We start from the raw sequence: 18,214 nt of genomic DNA, 5'->3' as shown, positions 1-18,214 counted from the left end.
ATCTTGCAATCGATTTTTAACTAACTTCCCGACTAGCTAGACATTTGAAACTTTTATAATATATCAGAACACGATGCCAATGCACTCTTTTAATACTTTTAGCCATCTTTAAGTAGAATTGAATTCATTTTCAGTTAATTCTGTTTTCTATGAAAAGTTATTTCGACACCATTATTGGTTGCATGGGGTCTGGGGTCCTAGCAACTAAATTATTAATATATACGTGCGTTACTATGGAAATCAATATGACATTTCAGTATTATTTCTATCAAGTACATTTTTTTTATCGTTTAAGCTAGTCAAGTCAAGTTTATATTATATATATATATAACAACAAAAAATTAAAATACGTTGTACATAAAAAGTTCTTTTTATCTTGTAATAGTTTATTTCGAGCTTACAGTCACTTTCTTTACGTTATATTTCTCTAGTTCACAATAATAATACACTATTTTTTCCATCGCACATTTTTTAAACTAATCTAGGAATTCTAAGAAATTCAATCCCGGAATTTCAAATTCAAGATTTGCAAATCATAACTAGGATCAGAGATCTTAGAGTTTTCTTACCAGATCTAGCATTTTTATTAGACATCCCGCTCGCAAAATATGTATCCGATTTATGTCGTTAAATCTAATGTCTTTTCGACAACGCAAACAGTCTAAAATTTCTCATAAAAGGGGTAGAATATTACAACAATTTCCTGAATGCTAGGCAGTTAGATCCAAATACACATATTAATTTAAGCTAGCCAGAGAGTTTATAGCCCGAGATCCACAGATCATATACGTAGCGCAAGCTCCTGCTCTATAATCGCAACTAAAGTACTTATAAAACGTACGTACATTATGTAAAAAACACGAATTGTGGAAACACGTAAATATTCAGGTTGAATACCAAGTCAGTACACACTCTGGTGACACCTGATTAATTAAATAATATATATCGTTTATTATTAGATAATAAAAACTGTTTAAAATCGTTTGTATAAATACATTTAAATGTTTTATGTAAATTACCACCTTTTTCATTCTGACACAGATGGAAGACTTATACAAGTGTATCTAATGACAAACGAATAAGATGTGTGTCCATATTTGGGTGGGAATGCTAACTCTTTCATCGGAAGTAGCCCCGTGTGGTCTTGTGGAATGTGTACGATATGGACTAGGCAAACTACATTTAATTTGATATTAATTTTGCGGATGTGAACGTGCGTTGAGTTTCAAACAAATGATTGTGAACGCGCATTTGTGTAGTGGCAAAATATGTATCTTATTTTGGGCGTCTTCTTATCGAGCCATCCCTTAACGATCATAGTCTTATCACCTGCTACCCGGAACAGTTCAGTGGAGCTGCACTCGTATCAATCGCGGAGATTCTTAACACGCGAAATGCGGCGTCGTCCTCTGCTACGCTTACCGTTGGTCTTTACTTTTCTCTCATAGTGTGGCCGAGGTACTGTAGTTTTCTAGTTTTGATACAACGCAGGATTGAAAACTTCAACATCTGTCACCCAGTCAGTCCAAGGAATTTTGAAGATGCGTCTATACAGCCAAATCTCGAAAGCTTTAACTCTCCGTGACATCTCATGGTTTAGCGTCCATACTCCCATGCCATAGAAAAGAATTGAGAGAACATAACAACGAACCAGTCTCGGTTGCTAATGAAGCGTCTCATTTTGAAAAAGATACTCCTTGCGATCTCAATTCTATTTTTTATTCCCTATTTTGGACTCGTGTCCGGAAACTTGTACGTATGCAGTTCGCCGTATCACACTTCGCCGTGAAATTTTGTATCGGAAATATATGGCCGTATATTAAAGACTGTCCAACCTCTTTGGGTCGTATAGTACTGACATATAATTCATGTCTAAATAAAACACGGTTCTTGTCGATTTATACTTTACAGGAAGCCAGCAGCAAACAAATTTTGAAAATAGCCGATACATTGGATTATTTGTTAGGTTAGGTTTTCATTCTTGAATTCATGAATTTTGACAGAATAAGCTATGTAAATTGAATTAATGTTCATATTGAGTCTAGTAAAATTGGAGACCGTATAGTATACAGTCATCTCTTTCCGATAAGAAAGCTCACGGCGAACTGTGCCACGTTACGTACAATTTACATGTAACCTTTTGGACTAGGATCAGTGTTGCCATCTTTTTCTGTGCTGATTATAGTACAAAGGGGTAAAAATTACAGTATTTCTGAAATATATATTGTACAGGAACATTTTTCGTCTTGAATCCTTTAAAATTATAGTATTTTGGTATATTTGGCGTAATATTGTAGTATTTTACATTTTTCGCAGAATTTAAATTATAGTATTGTACTATTTTTCCAATTTGTGTGAGTCAGGGTATGGACCTAATAGGTTGAGCAAGAGGCTGATATCCATTTCTCGTAAAAAACAAAATCTTTTAATACAAACCTCTACTCTGTGGAGGCCCATATGATCCCATTAGGATCGGACATGGTTGGGGGGGGGGCATAATTATAGTACGGTTGGCATGACTGACTAGGATTAGAATTAAATTACTTCATAGTAACCAAATGGTCCAATACTAGAATGGAATAGAATATAGCTACGTATTATAAATGACTAATTATTTACATAATAGTATTGCAGAATATAAATCGTTATATTGTGATTAAATACATATTAGCTTTACCTGTTTAATATAGATATGCGATTAGATAACCAACTGGAACACCCGCTGGTTGAATGAATACATTAAAGATTTTTTTTATTATTAATTACCTTTTAAAAATTGAAAGTGATAATTCAATCATAATTTATTACAACACATCTATCGGAAGTGTTCACTTTTATTTGTTCAATTCTGAATTCCGCGCGGAGAAACAAAATGACGGTTCTCAAAGTTTCTGTATTTTCAATAAATTATAATTACCTACATCGATATTACGTATTTTAAAGCTTCACATTTCAAAAGTCATCGTCAAAACTGTCTATCTCGGTCTAAAATCTATCACATCTAAGAGAGGTGCTGTTAAAACATAGTACCTACTTATTGTAACAAGTATAACTAAATTATTGTAATTGTTGCAATAAGTGTTAATAATTCGATACTCTCCTACCCTATTTAGCTGCCGTAGTGGACCGAAACCAACCTGGTGTATAGAATAGACCCGCCGAGTACTATATTAAATTTTCATTAAAGCTTCGATGTTTGTAAATAGTAATTACACACTATCCGACGCAAGTTTCATTCCAAACCTAGATTTCATGAGCCACTACACTAGTATACCAAAGGCGCAATCGGCTCTCTGATTAGGTAGTATAATGAGTATTGAAGATTTCAAATAAGTAGGTTTATCATTTTTATGTCGTTGTCATTGTTTTTCATATGTTCTATAGTGTGTCAAACAAAACGCCGAAGAGAGGACGTGTATTAATAATTGTAAGCCAGAAGATTTTGGCATTAAATTAGCCAAATTCTTTTAACACAGAGGAAAATAAATAGTCTATGGCGTGTGTGTGTATTTTCTTCTTTCTTTCTTCTTTGGCCATATCCGCTCCTTAACTGGCGCATATGGACACCACGCGGCGCCTCCAAGAATCCCTGTCGCTCGCCAGTCTTCTTGCTTCGTTCCAGGTCAAACCAGCATCCCGTAGCTCCGCCGTATACACTCCGTAGATTGTATTTAGCGGCCTTCCAGGTCGCCGGAATCCGGTCGGCTTGAACAAACAGGCAAGCCAGGTTAAAGTTCTCTTCTGGCATCCGCAGCACGTGGCCGAGCCAGGTCCAACGTCGCCTTTTCACTTTCAGCGTGATGAGAGGCTGCTTGGTGCGTTCGCTTATCTCCTCGTTGCTCCTAAAGTCATACCACCGCACACCCAGTATTCGTCGCAAACATCTGTTTTCAAAGCTCAGTATACGGTTGCTCTGAGCCTTCGTAAGGTGCCATGATTCGCTACCGTAAAGCAGCACCGTCAGAATGCAAGCGTCGAATAGGCGGCATTTGGTTTTGACCGAGTACAATCGTGAGTCCCAGACATTTCGCATCGAGTCGAATGTTGCTCCAGCCATTCCCATTCGGATAGCGAGTTCTTTTTGTAAAATGCCATCTCCCGTGATGTGTACCCCCAGGTACTTGAAGCTGTCGACGCTCTCGATGTTTTGTCCATCGCTAATCAGAGGGAAATCTGGATCAGGACAGGTGCTATTGCACAAGACGTTGGTTTTCTTCGCGTTGATTTTCAAACCAACGCGAGAGGAGTTGTTATGCAACCTGTCGATTGTCTCTTGAATGCCCTCGATTGAGTTGTCGAATAGGACAGCATCATCGGCGTATTCCAGGTCGCATAGCTTCAGCGTGGGGGTAACAGGTATGCCTCGGTCGGGTGGTATTGACTTCCGTAGTATGAAGTCAAAGAGAATGATAAAGAGAAACGGTGCAATTACACAACCCTGTCTGACTCCGGTCGTGACCCCGAACCATTCCGTGACAGTGTCTCCAATTCTGACACAGCATTCGCTATACTCGTGCAGGCTTTTGATTATGGCAATGATCTTGGGAGGGATCCCGTATGCTCCCGGTATCATCCAGAGAGAGGGGCGGTGCGGACTGTCGAAAGCCTTATAATCCACAAAGCAGCAAGCCATCGGACTGTTCAGCTCATGGTTCTGCTGGAGAAGACATCGTGTGTATTTTATTTTATTTAAATTGTTGTCAAAACACTGCAGAATTGTTCATTAATACCCTATTTATGAAGTTTGACAACATTTTTAATGATATATTTAACAAATACATGTTATTATAATTACATAAAATAAATTTTATGATGAAAAGGGGGCGAAATTATCTTGTATATCATTAAATATTCATTTATAAATACTCCGTAAGTGCATATCTATCGGTTTACGACACTTTGACTTGTATCAAATTTTAAATAAAAAATGATTTAATTTTGGGGGACGGCTATTTCGAGTGACGCCCGGACGGCAGCCACCCTTGGCGTGCACCTGTATAAAACTAACAATAATATTAGGTGTATTAACATAAAGGCAACACAAACCTTTTAAGAACATAATATTATTTATGTAAATTATTATAATATTAGTGTCATATGGCGAAATATATAGGCACACATTTTTCAGAGGGGCTAACCCCCTTCACGGTAGTCCTCTACTAATTGATATATTCTAATTGCTGATATAGATATATTTTTATAGAAATCGGTCGCATAGCTATTGTCTAGGTACCACCTGTATCATCAAAACCGCGATCAATCAATCGCGAACCACAGTTGTGAAAGCGCGAAGAAAGCCTTCGGGCACCTTGGGTCAGCGGCCAGCAGCGCCGCGAAGCCTTGTCGAAGATCAAGAACATTAATAATCAGCTGTCTTTTGAAAGAATAAAAAAATGCGATTAAAAATAAACTTTTCCCCACTTTGAATGCAAAACATTACTGACTGACTGCCAGTAGGCAGAATTACGACTCGGATCCAAACAAAGAATACACTTCCTCGTTGTTTGGTAAAACGGAATTTTATAATAAAGTTATTTTTAACTTTATAAATAAATCAACAATACTATTAAGATGTGAATAATATCGATAAAAATTATAAACTGGTCATTTCAACTGAATGGTATTTCTATATTACACACAATACAACAATGCATAGGTCAACGGCGATTTTCTTTGACGCAAACGACACAACTGATTTGTTATAAGATTTAAAAATGTGCCTCGAAATTGTTCATACTTACAATCTTAAAAAGATGCGTATTTCCCACAAGTACCTACCTATACAATATTACGCAAAACATAACAAAATCCATGTGTCATCTTCAAAAATAACTATTTTTAGTTAGGTACATAATATTATTCTGGGACAGAGATACATTGGTAGTTTAATAATATGTGCATTGGTGGTTGGAATATGTGTTATTTTTTCAAAAGTTGTCATTGTTCCTGGCCACTGTTTCTAAATCCGCCACTGTCATATTATGCATTCTTAAATTATATAAAAAAATAATGTTTTAATATTATGTATAGATATTGGATTTTATAATCGTATTTGCCATTACAAATAATATATGAACATCGTAGCAATTGCTACAATGAGTTAATAATAGTGTAATGTTATCTCATCCAGTTTCGATTGACTGCTTGATGAAGGCCTCGCATTACTTTCTTCGCTCATATTATCAATGTTATGACAATCTGGGGGGAAATATACTGCCAGTAACGAAAATTTAACATTTTCTATCGAGCCCTTGAACTCAAAAGATATTGTTTTTTTACCACCAGATACAATACTTAATATTATTCACCTCATAAATATATAAAAGCAAGCGGTGAAGCAGTCCCTTTTGATGTATGTATTTATCGTCCTCCTACAAATTGATTCTGTTTGGTTTCCAGCGTACCTATATGAGATTTTAGATCTGGATATTTTTTTATCTTACAACTTTCACCATAATTTAATATTCAAAAAAATATGAAATTTAAAACCCCCCGACATTGTTGATGGTACCTATTGCAAATGTGTGAACACAATATTAATTTGCATAATTTGAAAAACATCTGTGAGAAATATAATATAACCACTAGAAAAATATTTTTGTAAAAAATACGATACCCAGCGGGATTCGCGCCCATATGCCATGACCGCTAAGCTATATGTGTACTATTTAATTATTACGAAATTAACTAACGGTACTTACAATTCTCACTGAAACGCTTTCTAAATTATTGCGTTAATTGTTTTGGCAATTGGCTTTTACATTTTAAATCAAAGTATTAATTATTGTTACAATGAGCTAATATAGTGTAAAATCATCTCAACCGCTCTCGATTCATTGTGAGATGAAGGCCACTCTTTGCTGTCTGCATTCTTCTCGGTATTTTGTTCTATGTGTTCTATATGTTAAATAATGCAATAATTTTGATGATCTATCGGATAGATACTCGTACTATAAATAGTTAATTGTCCCTGGTCTTATTAGGTCTGTCCTCGTCGTATCACTTCATATTGCATCATTCAAGATGGCCTGCGCAAGAGTGAGAGAAAGAGAAGATGTGAAATCACGCGCTTTAAATTGAGGTGTAGTTCCCCCTTACCGTTGCGCAGAAGGCTCTTTGCACAGTATGATAATAGTTTTACGATGAATGCAATGAGTGTCTAAAATAACAAAACGTATCATTTTCACGACGAATGAAAAATTTAGTGTTTCTTTGTGATGGTCAAAGACAATGAATAGTGATGTTGCCTAATTTGTAACGCCTCAGCATCTTCAACCATGAAGAACGACAATGTTAGAGAATAGATCACAGCCTACTTTGACATAACTGCCATATAGGCCCTTTTAGCTCTACTCGTATAGGTTTGACAGTTTGCAATCAGGGTCCTGCATTGATTGATATTTATATTAGACGGATCCACCCAATGAGGTGTCGGATAATTGGTATGGAGCAGTTTGCAGCCAATAAGATGTTAGATATATCGTAATGGTGAGTCAAAACTGAAAATGGGCTCTGTACAAAAAAGCAAACCCCTTGGCTACAATTACGTATTTTTATTACTGAAATAGCAACCTATCACAGAATGACGGAACTAAACTAACAAACTCATTTTTTTACTAATGTTTCCGCTACAAAACATACAAATAGTATCGTTTGCAATATAATATTTGATTGCCTAATTAGTAAGTACCACTGCGAAATTCTATGTTTCCTATGCCCAAGGAAGTGATTTTACTAGCCCAGCATCTTTGTCGTTATTTTTTCATTTCCTGCACCGGCTATTTCTTAGCGTATAGTTTCCCTCCAAGGACGGCCATATTTGCATGTTGGATTGACAACAAAGCGATAGTTTTATTTTTGTTTTAATATCGTAGGCTCAAAAAGTATTAAAAGGCGATGTATCGAACAGCGAAGAATTGAATTCGTTCTGCAGCTCTTGCTCGTTTGTACATAGTAAATCGTCCGATAGAGAAATACAGTTTACTATTTTTAAATTTCGAACGAAACATCGAACCATAGATTCTAATAAGATAAGAATTATAATTATCAGGAAGTTTATAAAGTAATAAAGTGTTTACCTATAATATAATTTAAGACGAGTGTTTACATATTTATAAAAAAAATGTTTATTGGGATGTGATTAAAACTAATTTATTTTTTATTGCAACATTTTTTTTAATTATGCACACCAACCACAAAAAATGCAGTACCACAAAATACAGTACATATTATTATGTGCAATTATTGCCATCAAACAAAATAATATGCGCTATGGGATCGCAGTTTGCGTAATTTTTTCACCGCCGTGTGTCTTGGCCCCAAGGCGCTGTTTGTGTTCCTCGTTGTACCCAATGGCGGGTATTATAGGGATTTGGAGGCCCGAGTTACTGACCGAATTGGAAGCCCCCCACGATAAATAAAATAAAACCATAAATTCCAACAACCGACGTACCGACAATATCAATGTATCGCTTTACTAGAATCACATCCTTTAACTAAAAATAAGTATTATTGAAGATGACAACGATGATAAATAATGATATGTGTGGTTTATTTTTTCTATAGCTGTATGAATTGTTATGTTATGGGCCAGTGCAGTGTATGACTGTTTTTTTTTTTTAATTTAATTGTTTATAATTATAACCATGTCCTTGCTTTTCGTACAAGGTGGTTGTTAGTTATTTTGAACAATTACCAACACCCAGGCTTTGATAACAACGCATAAATATTATAGGGAATCGAACCCAGAATTCCCAGATGGAAGGCCAGCGCCTTATGCACTACACCACGAAAGCCGCCAGTGTATGACTGATTGGAACTGTTTCGAGGCCCCTTTTAAATCTTATGACGAATCGATTTAGTCATCTGCGTCAAAGAAAACTGCCGCTGGTTGCACTTAACACCACTGTGCAGATTACACCTTTTTAAACATGAAAATTTAATTTTAAAATCAATCTTTCAAAGGCAACAGAAACGTCATAATGTTTTGTTCTCTACAGTACCTACCACCTTTATATATTTAAAAAAATGTATCTCTGCGTTGTATTGAAACATTCTCGGTTTTCAGTTAGGCTAAAATGGCGTGACATTCTAATATTCTAATTGGTTTTAAAAATGTGTTTTCAGCAATATGTCCAGCCAATACCGCCGACTGATGATCTCTGTTCTGAGCCTGACAATCCTAGCAATCTTCGTACTTGGACACGTTGAAGCGAATCCGTCAATTGGTAAACATAATCATAATATATTATTGTGTGTGTGAACTTCCCATACAAACAGTATAAGAACACTAGCAGCACGTAGCAACCACCAGTGGATGCGATTTTATGTGCACGTAGCCATTTCCCCTATACCCTAACACGGGGCCCCAGCCAAGATATTTGGCGAGCCCCCTACCAATTATTTCCATTGGCAGCATTATGCCCTACATCAGCGTATAATTCGAAGAATACGTAGTAGAACATATTGTCAAACAGCTACATATTATATTTGAATGGATTAGGACTCATTTTGTGTTATTCCATTTGACTCATTTTTGCGACCCGGGTTTCGTCTTTTAGCATCTTCGGGCACTATACGCACTCACCAATGGTAAATACACACTGACAATGAATACAATTAATTCTAACTTATATAATAAAGTAGATAAAAGCTTTATCACCTACCTATTAAGTCAAGGATCACAATAAAAAATATAACAAACAAATTATGAATAGTTGAAGTGTTTGTAAAAAAACCCCTATTACTATTAATACAATCAATAGGCGTATAAGTAGTCAAAACCCTAATAATAGATCATTAGATAATAATCAATAATAATACATTTGAGATAAATAGAGTACGGTTACTATTGATGAAATAAAATTAGTAGGTAGTATATTATAAAAATAATACTTTTCATAATAATTTAAGAGTACGTCGGTAGCTGCGACCCTCTAGAAATCACGCGATTCATGGGTTGGGAACCAATGATTTAAATGCATTCGTAATAGTGATAATATTGTTGTCATTTCAGCAGTTTCAATCGTAAATCGACATTTTTGAAAGAATCTTTTATTCATATAACTTCGCTGGCGGACCCCACTCCTAGGCTAGAGCGATGTCAGCCCTCCCAATTGAGGGGGCCATCCACGTAGCTCTATAAAACTATTTATGAAAAGTAATTAAATTTTACTCCGTTTTAGAATTGCTGCGGAAAAGTGCTTGTTTGTAGAGTTTATAGTTTTTCAAAAGTTTTATCGAGCTTTTGGATACTTACCCCAAATAATTCATTGACGCGAAAGCGGAAGCTTTATCTGCCGCCAGGTTTTTTCGTAAATTTAAAAAAAATATATGATTGGTATCTACTAAATCTGTCCCCGTCTTTAGGATATCGCAACATATTATTTCATAATAAAGGATCTAGTTACTATTCACTATGCACATACCTACGTAATATTATCATTAATAATAAATTACAGCTAGTTTGTAATCTAGGTATCTTTTGTAATTTGTAATCGACTTTAGTAGGCCGAGATTTGTATTTTTGCTTATTGAATATGTATGATCTCAGAATATTTATTATATTGACCCAAAATCAAGATACATTTGAAATTCGCAAACATGTCATCGTCAAAGATGAGGCCGGTTCTTGCTTATTCACTTATTCTTATTGCATCAGTATCACTGTCGACTAAATTTAATATGATATAAAATCATGACAATTTTGAAAAATTCATACTTAAATAAATATACATTCTACCTTTTATATAATAATTTAGTTCACACTGATGCAATCACCAAAGAAAATGCGTCATCTATGGTGGTGACGTATGTATTTTACATTTGAATTGCATAATAATTAATCTTCATTTTACTTATGATCATAATATGTGTACCACTTATAGATTAAATAATCAACTATTAGCATTTATTAACTTCTTACTTTCTTTTTAGTGTCCATAATTTATTATGTCGTACCTAAGTATTTTGAAAAATTGTTATCATTCATTTTTAATTCTCTCAACAGCAGGCTACGACCTATTAGGAGTATGCATCAGAAACTGCGCCCAATGCAAGAAAATGTACGGACCATGGTTTGAGGGGCAGCTGTGCGCGGACGCCTGCATCAAGTTCAAGGGGAAAATTATCCCTGACTGCGAGGACGTGGGATCGATCGCGCCGTTTTTAAACAAACTAGAATAAAGACAAGACTTGCTGAATGTGAATATGAAACGGGTTATTTAAATTGAAATGAAAGAACTGCGAAAGTTTTGTAGGTATTATTAATAATATTAGGTACGTTTGTACTGGCATTTTAAGCCAGTTCGTAGAATCGAGTTGTTTTCTTAAAATATTATGTATGTATGCAAATTTATTGTTTAATTTTTTGTTACTGGCTACACCAGCTATAAATAAATTAATTTAAAAAATAGAACACAAAACAAATAGGTAAAGAAAAAAACAGTATTCCGAAAATAGTGAGAAATACAGCACAATTTTTACCTACCTACCTATTGAAATAAAATTACCTTCTTAATTTATTTATTTTGTTCCTAGATAGGTATTGTTTTTTTAATGATTCAAAAGCTGATTCAAAGGCGCTAAATATGAATTTGGGCTAATTTATAATAATAAGCGAAAAAGTGTATCACTTAGATTCGATACATACTATGAAAACAATTTTAGGGTATAGGTATATTTATTTATTTAAATGATTGTATGATTTTTATGATCATTTAAGGCTGACATGAAATTAGTAATTATTATTTTTAAATATGCTTTTATATAATATACTTAAAATTATTTTGATTAAAAAACTACCTATAATGTGATTATGTACCTTATAATTATTATTTATGAATTACTTGCATTTTTAGATTTAAATGGCTATATTCACACAGCAATTTAGCTTTTTTTAGACTTATAATATGTTACATATTTAATTATGTTGATTTAAGAATATCATTTTATATAAATAAACACCTTGTATGAAAATTAATTTTGTTTTTATTATATCCTATTATTAATTGTTATAGGCGTTTTTATTGGGTATTGTTCATGGCCCCCACATTCTGAAGTTTGAATGTTTGGCGGGAACCCCTACCTATCACCAAGGTTAAGGGCAGTGTGATGTTCTACAATAGTGTTCCTCAAATGGTATTCCGCAGAACCCCACGGTTCCACGAGGTAAAATGAGGTGTATTTTAATATTTTTTTTGTATCTTTAAATAAATTCACTTGAATTATTGAGTGATCGGTACTCGTTATCATAATATTATTATGAAGCACTGATTGCGACCCCCTTTTATGGTAGTCAAGTAGGTAACATGCGCCCTTCGCCATATTGGATACATAACTCTTTTTATTATTCAAGAAACACATTCAAAACATATATAATATACAATTCTACATCTGAATGTCAATCATCACATCATATTTTTTTTCGACTTTTTTTCACTATTTGTGGTGTGTTTATCTCACATAACTGCTCGACCTGCAACGCCGGGCCCCCAGGCTAGAGCTCTGCCAACCCCCCCCCCCCCATTGTGGGGACCATGGTATTGTTAGTCTATGGACAGTGACTAAGTGAATTAGTTTCAAATAAGTGTGCGTATTAGCTTAATACTATTTGTTCCATAATATACAAATAGCACTATGCCTTGGAATAAGGGAAGAGCAGTATGCAGTGTTGAAAATTTGTTATGAAGAAAACAGACACCAAAGCGTGTGAACCCATATCACTGTATGTGTTTTTTAAGAGCATACTTCAGTGAAACGGCAAATAATTTTCATCTATAGGTGGGACGAAATTTCGGACTCGCTGCCAATCGGAGAGCGAAAGTGGAGCTGTGAACACGTCAATTTGTTTTGTGATGGCGTCGGGGGAATTAATTCTTAAATCGTGTAAAGATGACTAAAAACGTTACCCATTTACTTGAAATAGAAAACGTGTCAATGCATATATTATTATTAGTAATAGAACAATAAACATAACATTAAATGGACGCATGTTGACCTTTTATGACAAATTATGTTTTGTTCTGCACGCGTCATTTGCATAATCTTCGCGTCACGATCGTTTTAGACCGTGCCCCAGCTAAAGTATAGCCTTAATATACTGTGGCATCCCAAGCAACATTTTGACATCCTACATGACATGACAACGTGGTGTGGAGAGGTGCATGCTGGGCATAACGCGAAAGGACAAAAAGAGGAATGAGTGGATAAGGGTTTGCAATGTAAGAGTTTATTAAAAGCCGTAAATGGAGATGGGCTGGACATATAGCTCGAAGAAGAGACAATCGTTGGACATATCTAGTCATCCAGTGGTATCCAAGAAGTACAAAACGTCCGCAAGGTAGACCGAGAGTCCGCTGGATCGATGAAATGATAAAGTTCTGCGGAAGTATGTAGCAATGCAATGCACAGGACCGAGAAGTGGAAGCAGCTTGAAGAGGCCTTCATCCAGCAGTGGATATTAAGGCTGATAATGACATGACATTTACAACATTTTGAAATCCTTAACTTCAAAGTTTCCGTTTTATAATACAAGCAAATAATGATATCAAGAGGAATAAATTATGAAGAGGTGAAGATCTTTGACGTTGTTAAATTTCTTTTCACTTGAGAACCGTTATCAAAAATACAACATTTTCAAAAACTTCATGCTTACCTATTAGAAAACATAAAATCGGCCAAGTAGCATCGGATTTCACATCTTACCCTGTGAGTTCAGATCCTTTAAGCTTAAGCCTAGGGTGACTGTGTATTTTTTTTGTTTACTTTGCCCTTGGTGCATCAGGATTTTTCCACGGCGCCCAAAACCGAAGGTGACTCAAAAAGTATATTCGGATAAAGAAGATTCAGACAAATTTATTTCAGTGAAAGTATTCCACAGCGTACTTTCCATCGATGAGTCACATGAATTAATACTAAAAACTACGTACTTAAATCAAAGGTGTTTTAAATTTCACCAATCGAAGAGTAATCGGCTTTTATAATTAATCAATTAATTATATTAGAAACATGACCAGTGGGTCTATTCTATACACCAGTGACGTCCCTAGACAAAATGCAATATTTTCTATCATCCGTGCTCGTGTCGTTTCTGGTCACCAAATACGTCGAAGGGCAACGGAAGTAAACTAGACATCGCGAACTCGACAAAAAAACACAGTCCTGTTAAACCTACATTTTGTTTCCAACCAGTGAGCTGAATTTTTAAAGGAAAGATATCTTCATTATTAAGTAAGTACTCAGCAGGAGCTATTTATATATATATACCAAATGATTCTCCTCGATTTTCCGCCCTTCGAGTAACTGCCGCCCCCAAGCGACGCTCAATCTGCCTACCCCCACGGGACGTCACTGCTATACACTATTGAGGGTAGTTATCATATTTATGTATTTAGGCGGTTAATTGTTACAAGTTAATCGTCTAAACACTCTAAACTGTCAAAAAGTGCTATGTTTTAACAGCCCCTCTCTTGGCTGTATTAACTTTTAGAGCGAGACAGTTTTGACGGCTAATAACAATTATAATACCTCAATACTTAAATATGATAAACTACCCTCGATAGCAGCCATGTCTATAGAATAGATGCACAGATTGCATCAGATGTTAATCAAATTCATAAACAACATTTCACATGCGAATAATTTAATAAATCATTATCAAATTAAACACCTAATAAAATTTATAAGTACTTGTTTTAGCCAAGCGACGAGAGGCCAAACTGACACCCACTTGAAAATAACCCTGCTTACCATACTCTCAAATAAGTTTCGTCGTGATTACCGTATATGAGGGAACTAAGTAGATATTTTCCCAAATCCTTTAGCATTTCGGGCAAATCCAATAGTTTACTAATAGTATTTTTAATCTCTTAATCCTTTGGCAGCTTTTTTTTTTTAGTTTTCTGACCACTGTAGGAGAAACTTTTATAATAAACTGACAAAAAAACCGTAGACAAAAATTAAAAGATTATAAACAACATGAAAAAATCATATATTTTTATTTATTCTTTAAAACAAAACAACTTTAAAATTTATATCACATTATCTGTCTTTACTATACGATAAAATTGTTTATATAATATAAATAAAAACCAATTTATTATAACATCAAGCAGTATTTTCTTTTTATAAATTACCTTCATCCAAAATTCAATCATATTATTATTACATGATTGAAAAATTAATAGACAATCAGAATGATCAAATACCACAGACTAAATGCACTGCAAATTATCTAAATTCTGATCTAAAAAACCAAAATACTCACACAATTAAAAACATAACAAGTTACGTTTTGTCTGAAAAATATGTGTCACTTATATTGGATGACGATTGACATCGGTGCTCCTGGTTTGACATTTTAAATTTGTTACTTGATCTAATGTTAATAATTATATTGGATTCGGAATGTCAAGTCAGGACATTTAAAGGACACACGGTGATGCTTAACCATCATCATCCGATACAGCACAGAATGACCATAGTAAACATTAAATAATTCAAGATACAACTAAGTGGTGGAATGGAATATCGAATGTTGAATACATAATCATCATATTCGTATCGAGTATTTTGTTCAATTAAATCATTGGTAAATGATCAGTCTAACATACCGATAAGTTCGTTTATCCCCAATCTAAATGCAATACACATTTTAGAAAAAAAAAATATTTCTATCACCGAATAATTCTGTCAAAAATTCGTACCATCGACCGAGTATGATACATGAAAGCATTATTACATACCATTGCTGCATACGTGTACAGTCTTTATGCCTGTACATTGAAAGTTGTGACGATAAGCCATTACGTGAGCCTAATACTACAAGGTTCTAAGTGTTCGTCCTTGAAAAAACAAACCCAACAAAGAAGTAGTATTCTAAGCTGCCTCATTGTTACTTTTGTTTCTCCAAGGACAAACACTTAGAACCTTGTAGTTCTCCACTCGCGATTATGATAAGTAGTCGTCACAATTAATGATTTTGTAACTAAGTTTACATTAAACATAAGGGCAAATGTAAAGATATCGAGGTTGTGTAAAACTAACTAGTCAAGATACCTATGCATAAATAAGATGGCAACATCACTTTAGGCTACCGAAATTGTTGCCATTTTTCAAATTTTGATTTACTACAAGTTTGAACAATATTTTAAAATTGCAATGATAAAAGTATGAAACTGCATATCGTCGTTGAAACTAGAAAATTGTGTAACTCCAAAAACACTACTTTACAGGAGAGACAAAAAACATTATGGTTTCCTATACAAATGTATGGTTTTGGAGTGAAATCATCCATGATTTAACAATGATACAATTTTTCTGGAATTACAAAATTTGCAAGACGGATAGATATTATCAACGGCCACTAGATGGCATTCAAAGTCAATTTTCGATTAAAACGGAGTTACACAATTTTCTAGTTTCAACGACGATATTATAACTTGAATAATTAATAGTATATAAAACTTTAGGTTATTTAAAGGTCACTTTATCAGTGGTTTATTTGAATAAATGCATGGACAGATACAAGTGTCCCGAGTATTTGGATTATACTAATTGAATAGGCATGTATTGCAACATTGTCAATAATTGATTTATGCATGCATAGAAAATATGTCAAACTGGTTTGATCAGCTTGAATAATAAGACATTTTTAAGTCTGCTAGTCGTTTGTGTGCGAGTAGTATGTAGATAATCAGTAGTCAATACAAATTTCTTTTGTCGGAAAAATTTAATCGACATTCAAAACTATATTTACTTGATTTCTGTTCGTAATACGAATTCATTTGACAGCTGTCACTTATTATGCATTTACATAAGTATGACTGTGCACAGGCCCCTTATAGTTTGAAACACGGAAAACTTACCTAGCAGCAAAATAAAAAAGTTAAGTATAACAAAGGCTTCCGCCATAACCAATTACCATACAGGCATAAGGACATAATTATTTGACATTTGTGAAACAGTACCTATGAAATAACCAAATCTAGATTGATTAATATTTTTTTTACAATTTTTAGCAATCAAAAATTTGTTTTAAAATCCTGTTATAAAATGATTTTTTCGATTTAAAATTATCATACGATAAAGCGAAAGATACAAATGTCAGAGACATTTTAAAAATTGTTGCACAGCCCACGATAAAGTACGAGATAATATTCAAAATTACGAGATAATATGAGAGGTTAACTCTGTAAAGCAGATATAAATATTAAATTGTTACTTGAAGTTTGCGGTGATATTGCCAGCAATGAAATCATAAACAATAATGCATACAAACCTGCCCCATCGACAATAATAATTACCTTCAAAAACATTAAGCATTCATTATTATAAAAAAATAAAATTGTGGTAAATTATTTTTTATCTAAGGTTAACAATTTTTTTATGCTGAAGAATTAATACATTGACTTATACAATAATATGTAAATAATGTATACTTTTAATGAAGGCGTTAACCATTTGAATACCTAATACATACATTGTATATTATAATAATATGCATGGGGTTAATGGTACATAAACACACACGATACTTCTTATAAAAGGGAAATACATCATCAATTTTCTATTCGACAAGAATCCGTGTTTTCATAACTTTTTGTTACATCATCTTGTTTTCCTATTATTATATTAACGATTATTACTTTGAATTATTTTAACAGTTAACAGGAAGTGCACATCTTACTGTATGCGTAAAAGGACAGTAAAAACAAGAGATAGTGTATAAATCATTGAAAAGTTATGATCTTTTATAGTGTAAAACGTGGACAATATTTTTTTTGAATCATTTTAATTTAATTAGATTTGGTTGTGATTTGATATACGAGTATCAAAAATTTACACACATTCCAGTTGGCCAAAACTAAAGAAAATTGTTTTTAATTAAATTAAAATTAGTAAATCATAGTGTGTCCATGAAAATTTTAGGTACATTTTTGCCATGATTACATAGTTTTTATCAGTCAATACACAGTATTATACGTATTTTTTTCAACAGAATATAATTTGCATTTATTATTAATTGTACCATTAAAGTTAGGTATATATATTGTACCAATCATAATGCTTAAAAATGGGTCTAGGACGATTCGGCGCCGAGACAACTGGGCGCCATGCAATCGACTGAAATTCGAAAACAAATATATGTTCGTGAGTTATAGGTAGGTACTTTTAAAATATATATTTAATATTATTATGTAAAACTCGGTGAGAA

The 18,214-nt window shown here is 34.0% G+C and overlaps 1 protein-coding gene across 1 annotated transcript; it reads left to right on the top strand.

The window, feature by feature from the left end:
• Positions 1-9,130: 9,130 nt before the first annotated feature.
• Positions 9,131-11,184, top strand: Eh (Eclosion hormone). Its single transcript, XM_085945640.1, has 3 exons — positions 9,131-9,227; positions 10,461-10,463; positions 11,009-11,184. The coding sequence occupies exons 1-3, from the start codon at positions 9,131-9,133 to the stop codon at positions 11,182-11,184; spliced, it is 276 nt and encodes a 91-aa protein (XP_085801766.1).
• The last annotated feature ends 7,030 nt before the right edge of the window (positions 11,185-18,214 follow it).

This window comes from Rhyacophila brunnea, unplaced genomic scaffold (assembly GCF_057557595.1).
Source record: "Rhyacophila brunnea isolate RB1 unplaced genomic scaffold, BYU_Rbru_1.0 scaffold_18, whole genome shotgun sequence".
Classification (NCBI taxonomy): Eukaryota; Metazoa; Arthropoda; class Insecta; order Trichoptera; family Rhyacophilidae; genus Rhyacophila; species Rhyacophila brunnea.
The sequence above is the reverse complement of the archived record's forward strand: the minus strand, read 5'-3'. Positions and strand labels throughout refer to the sequence as shown.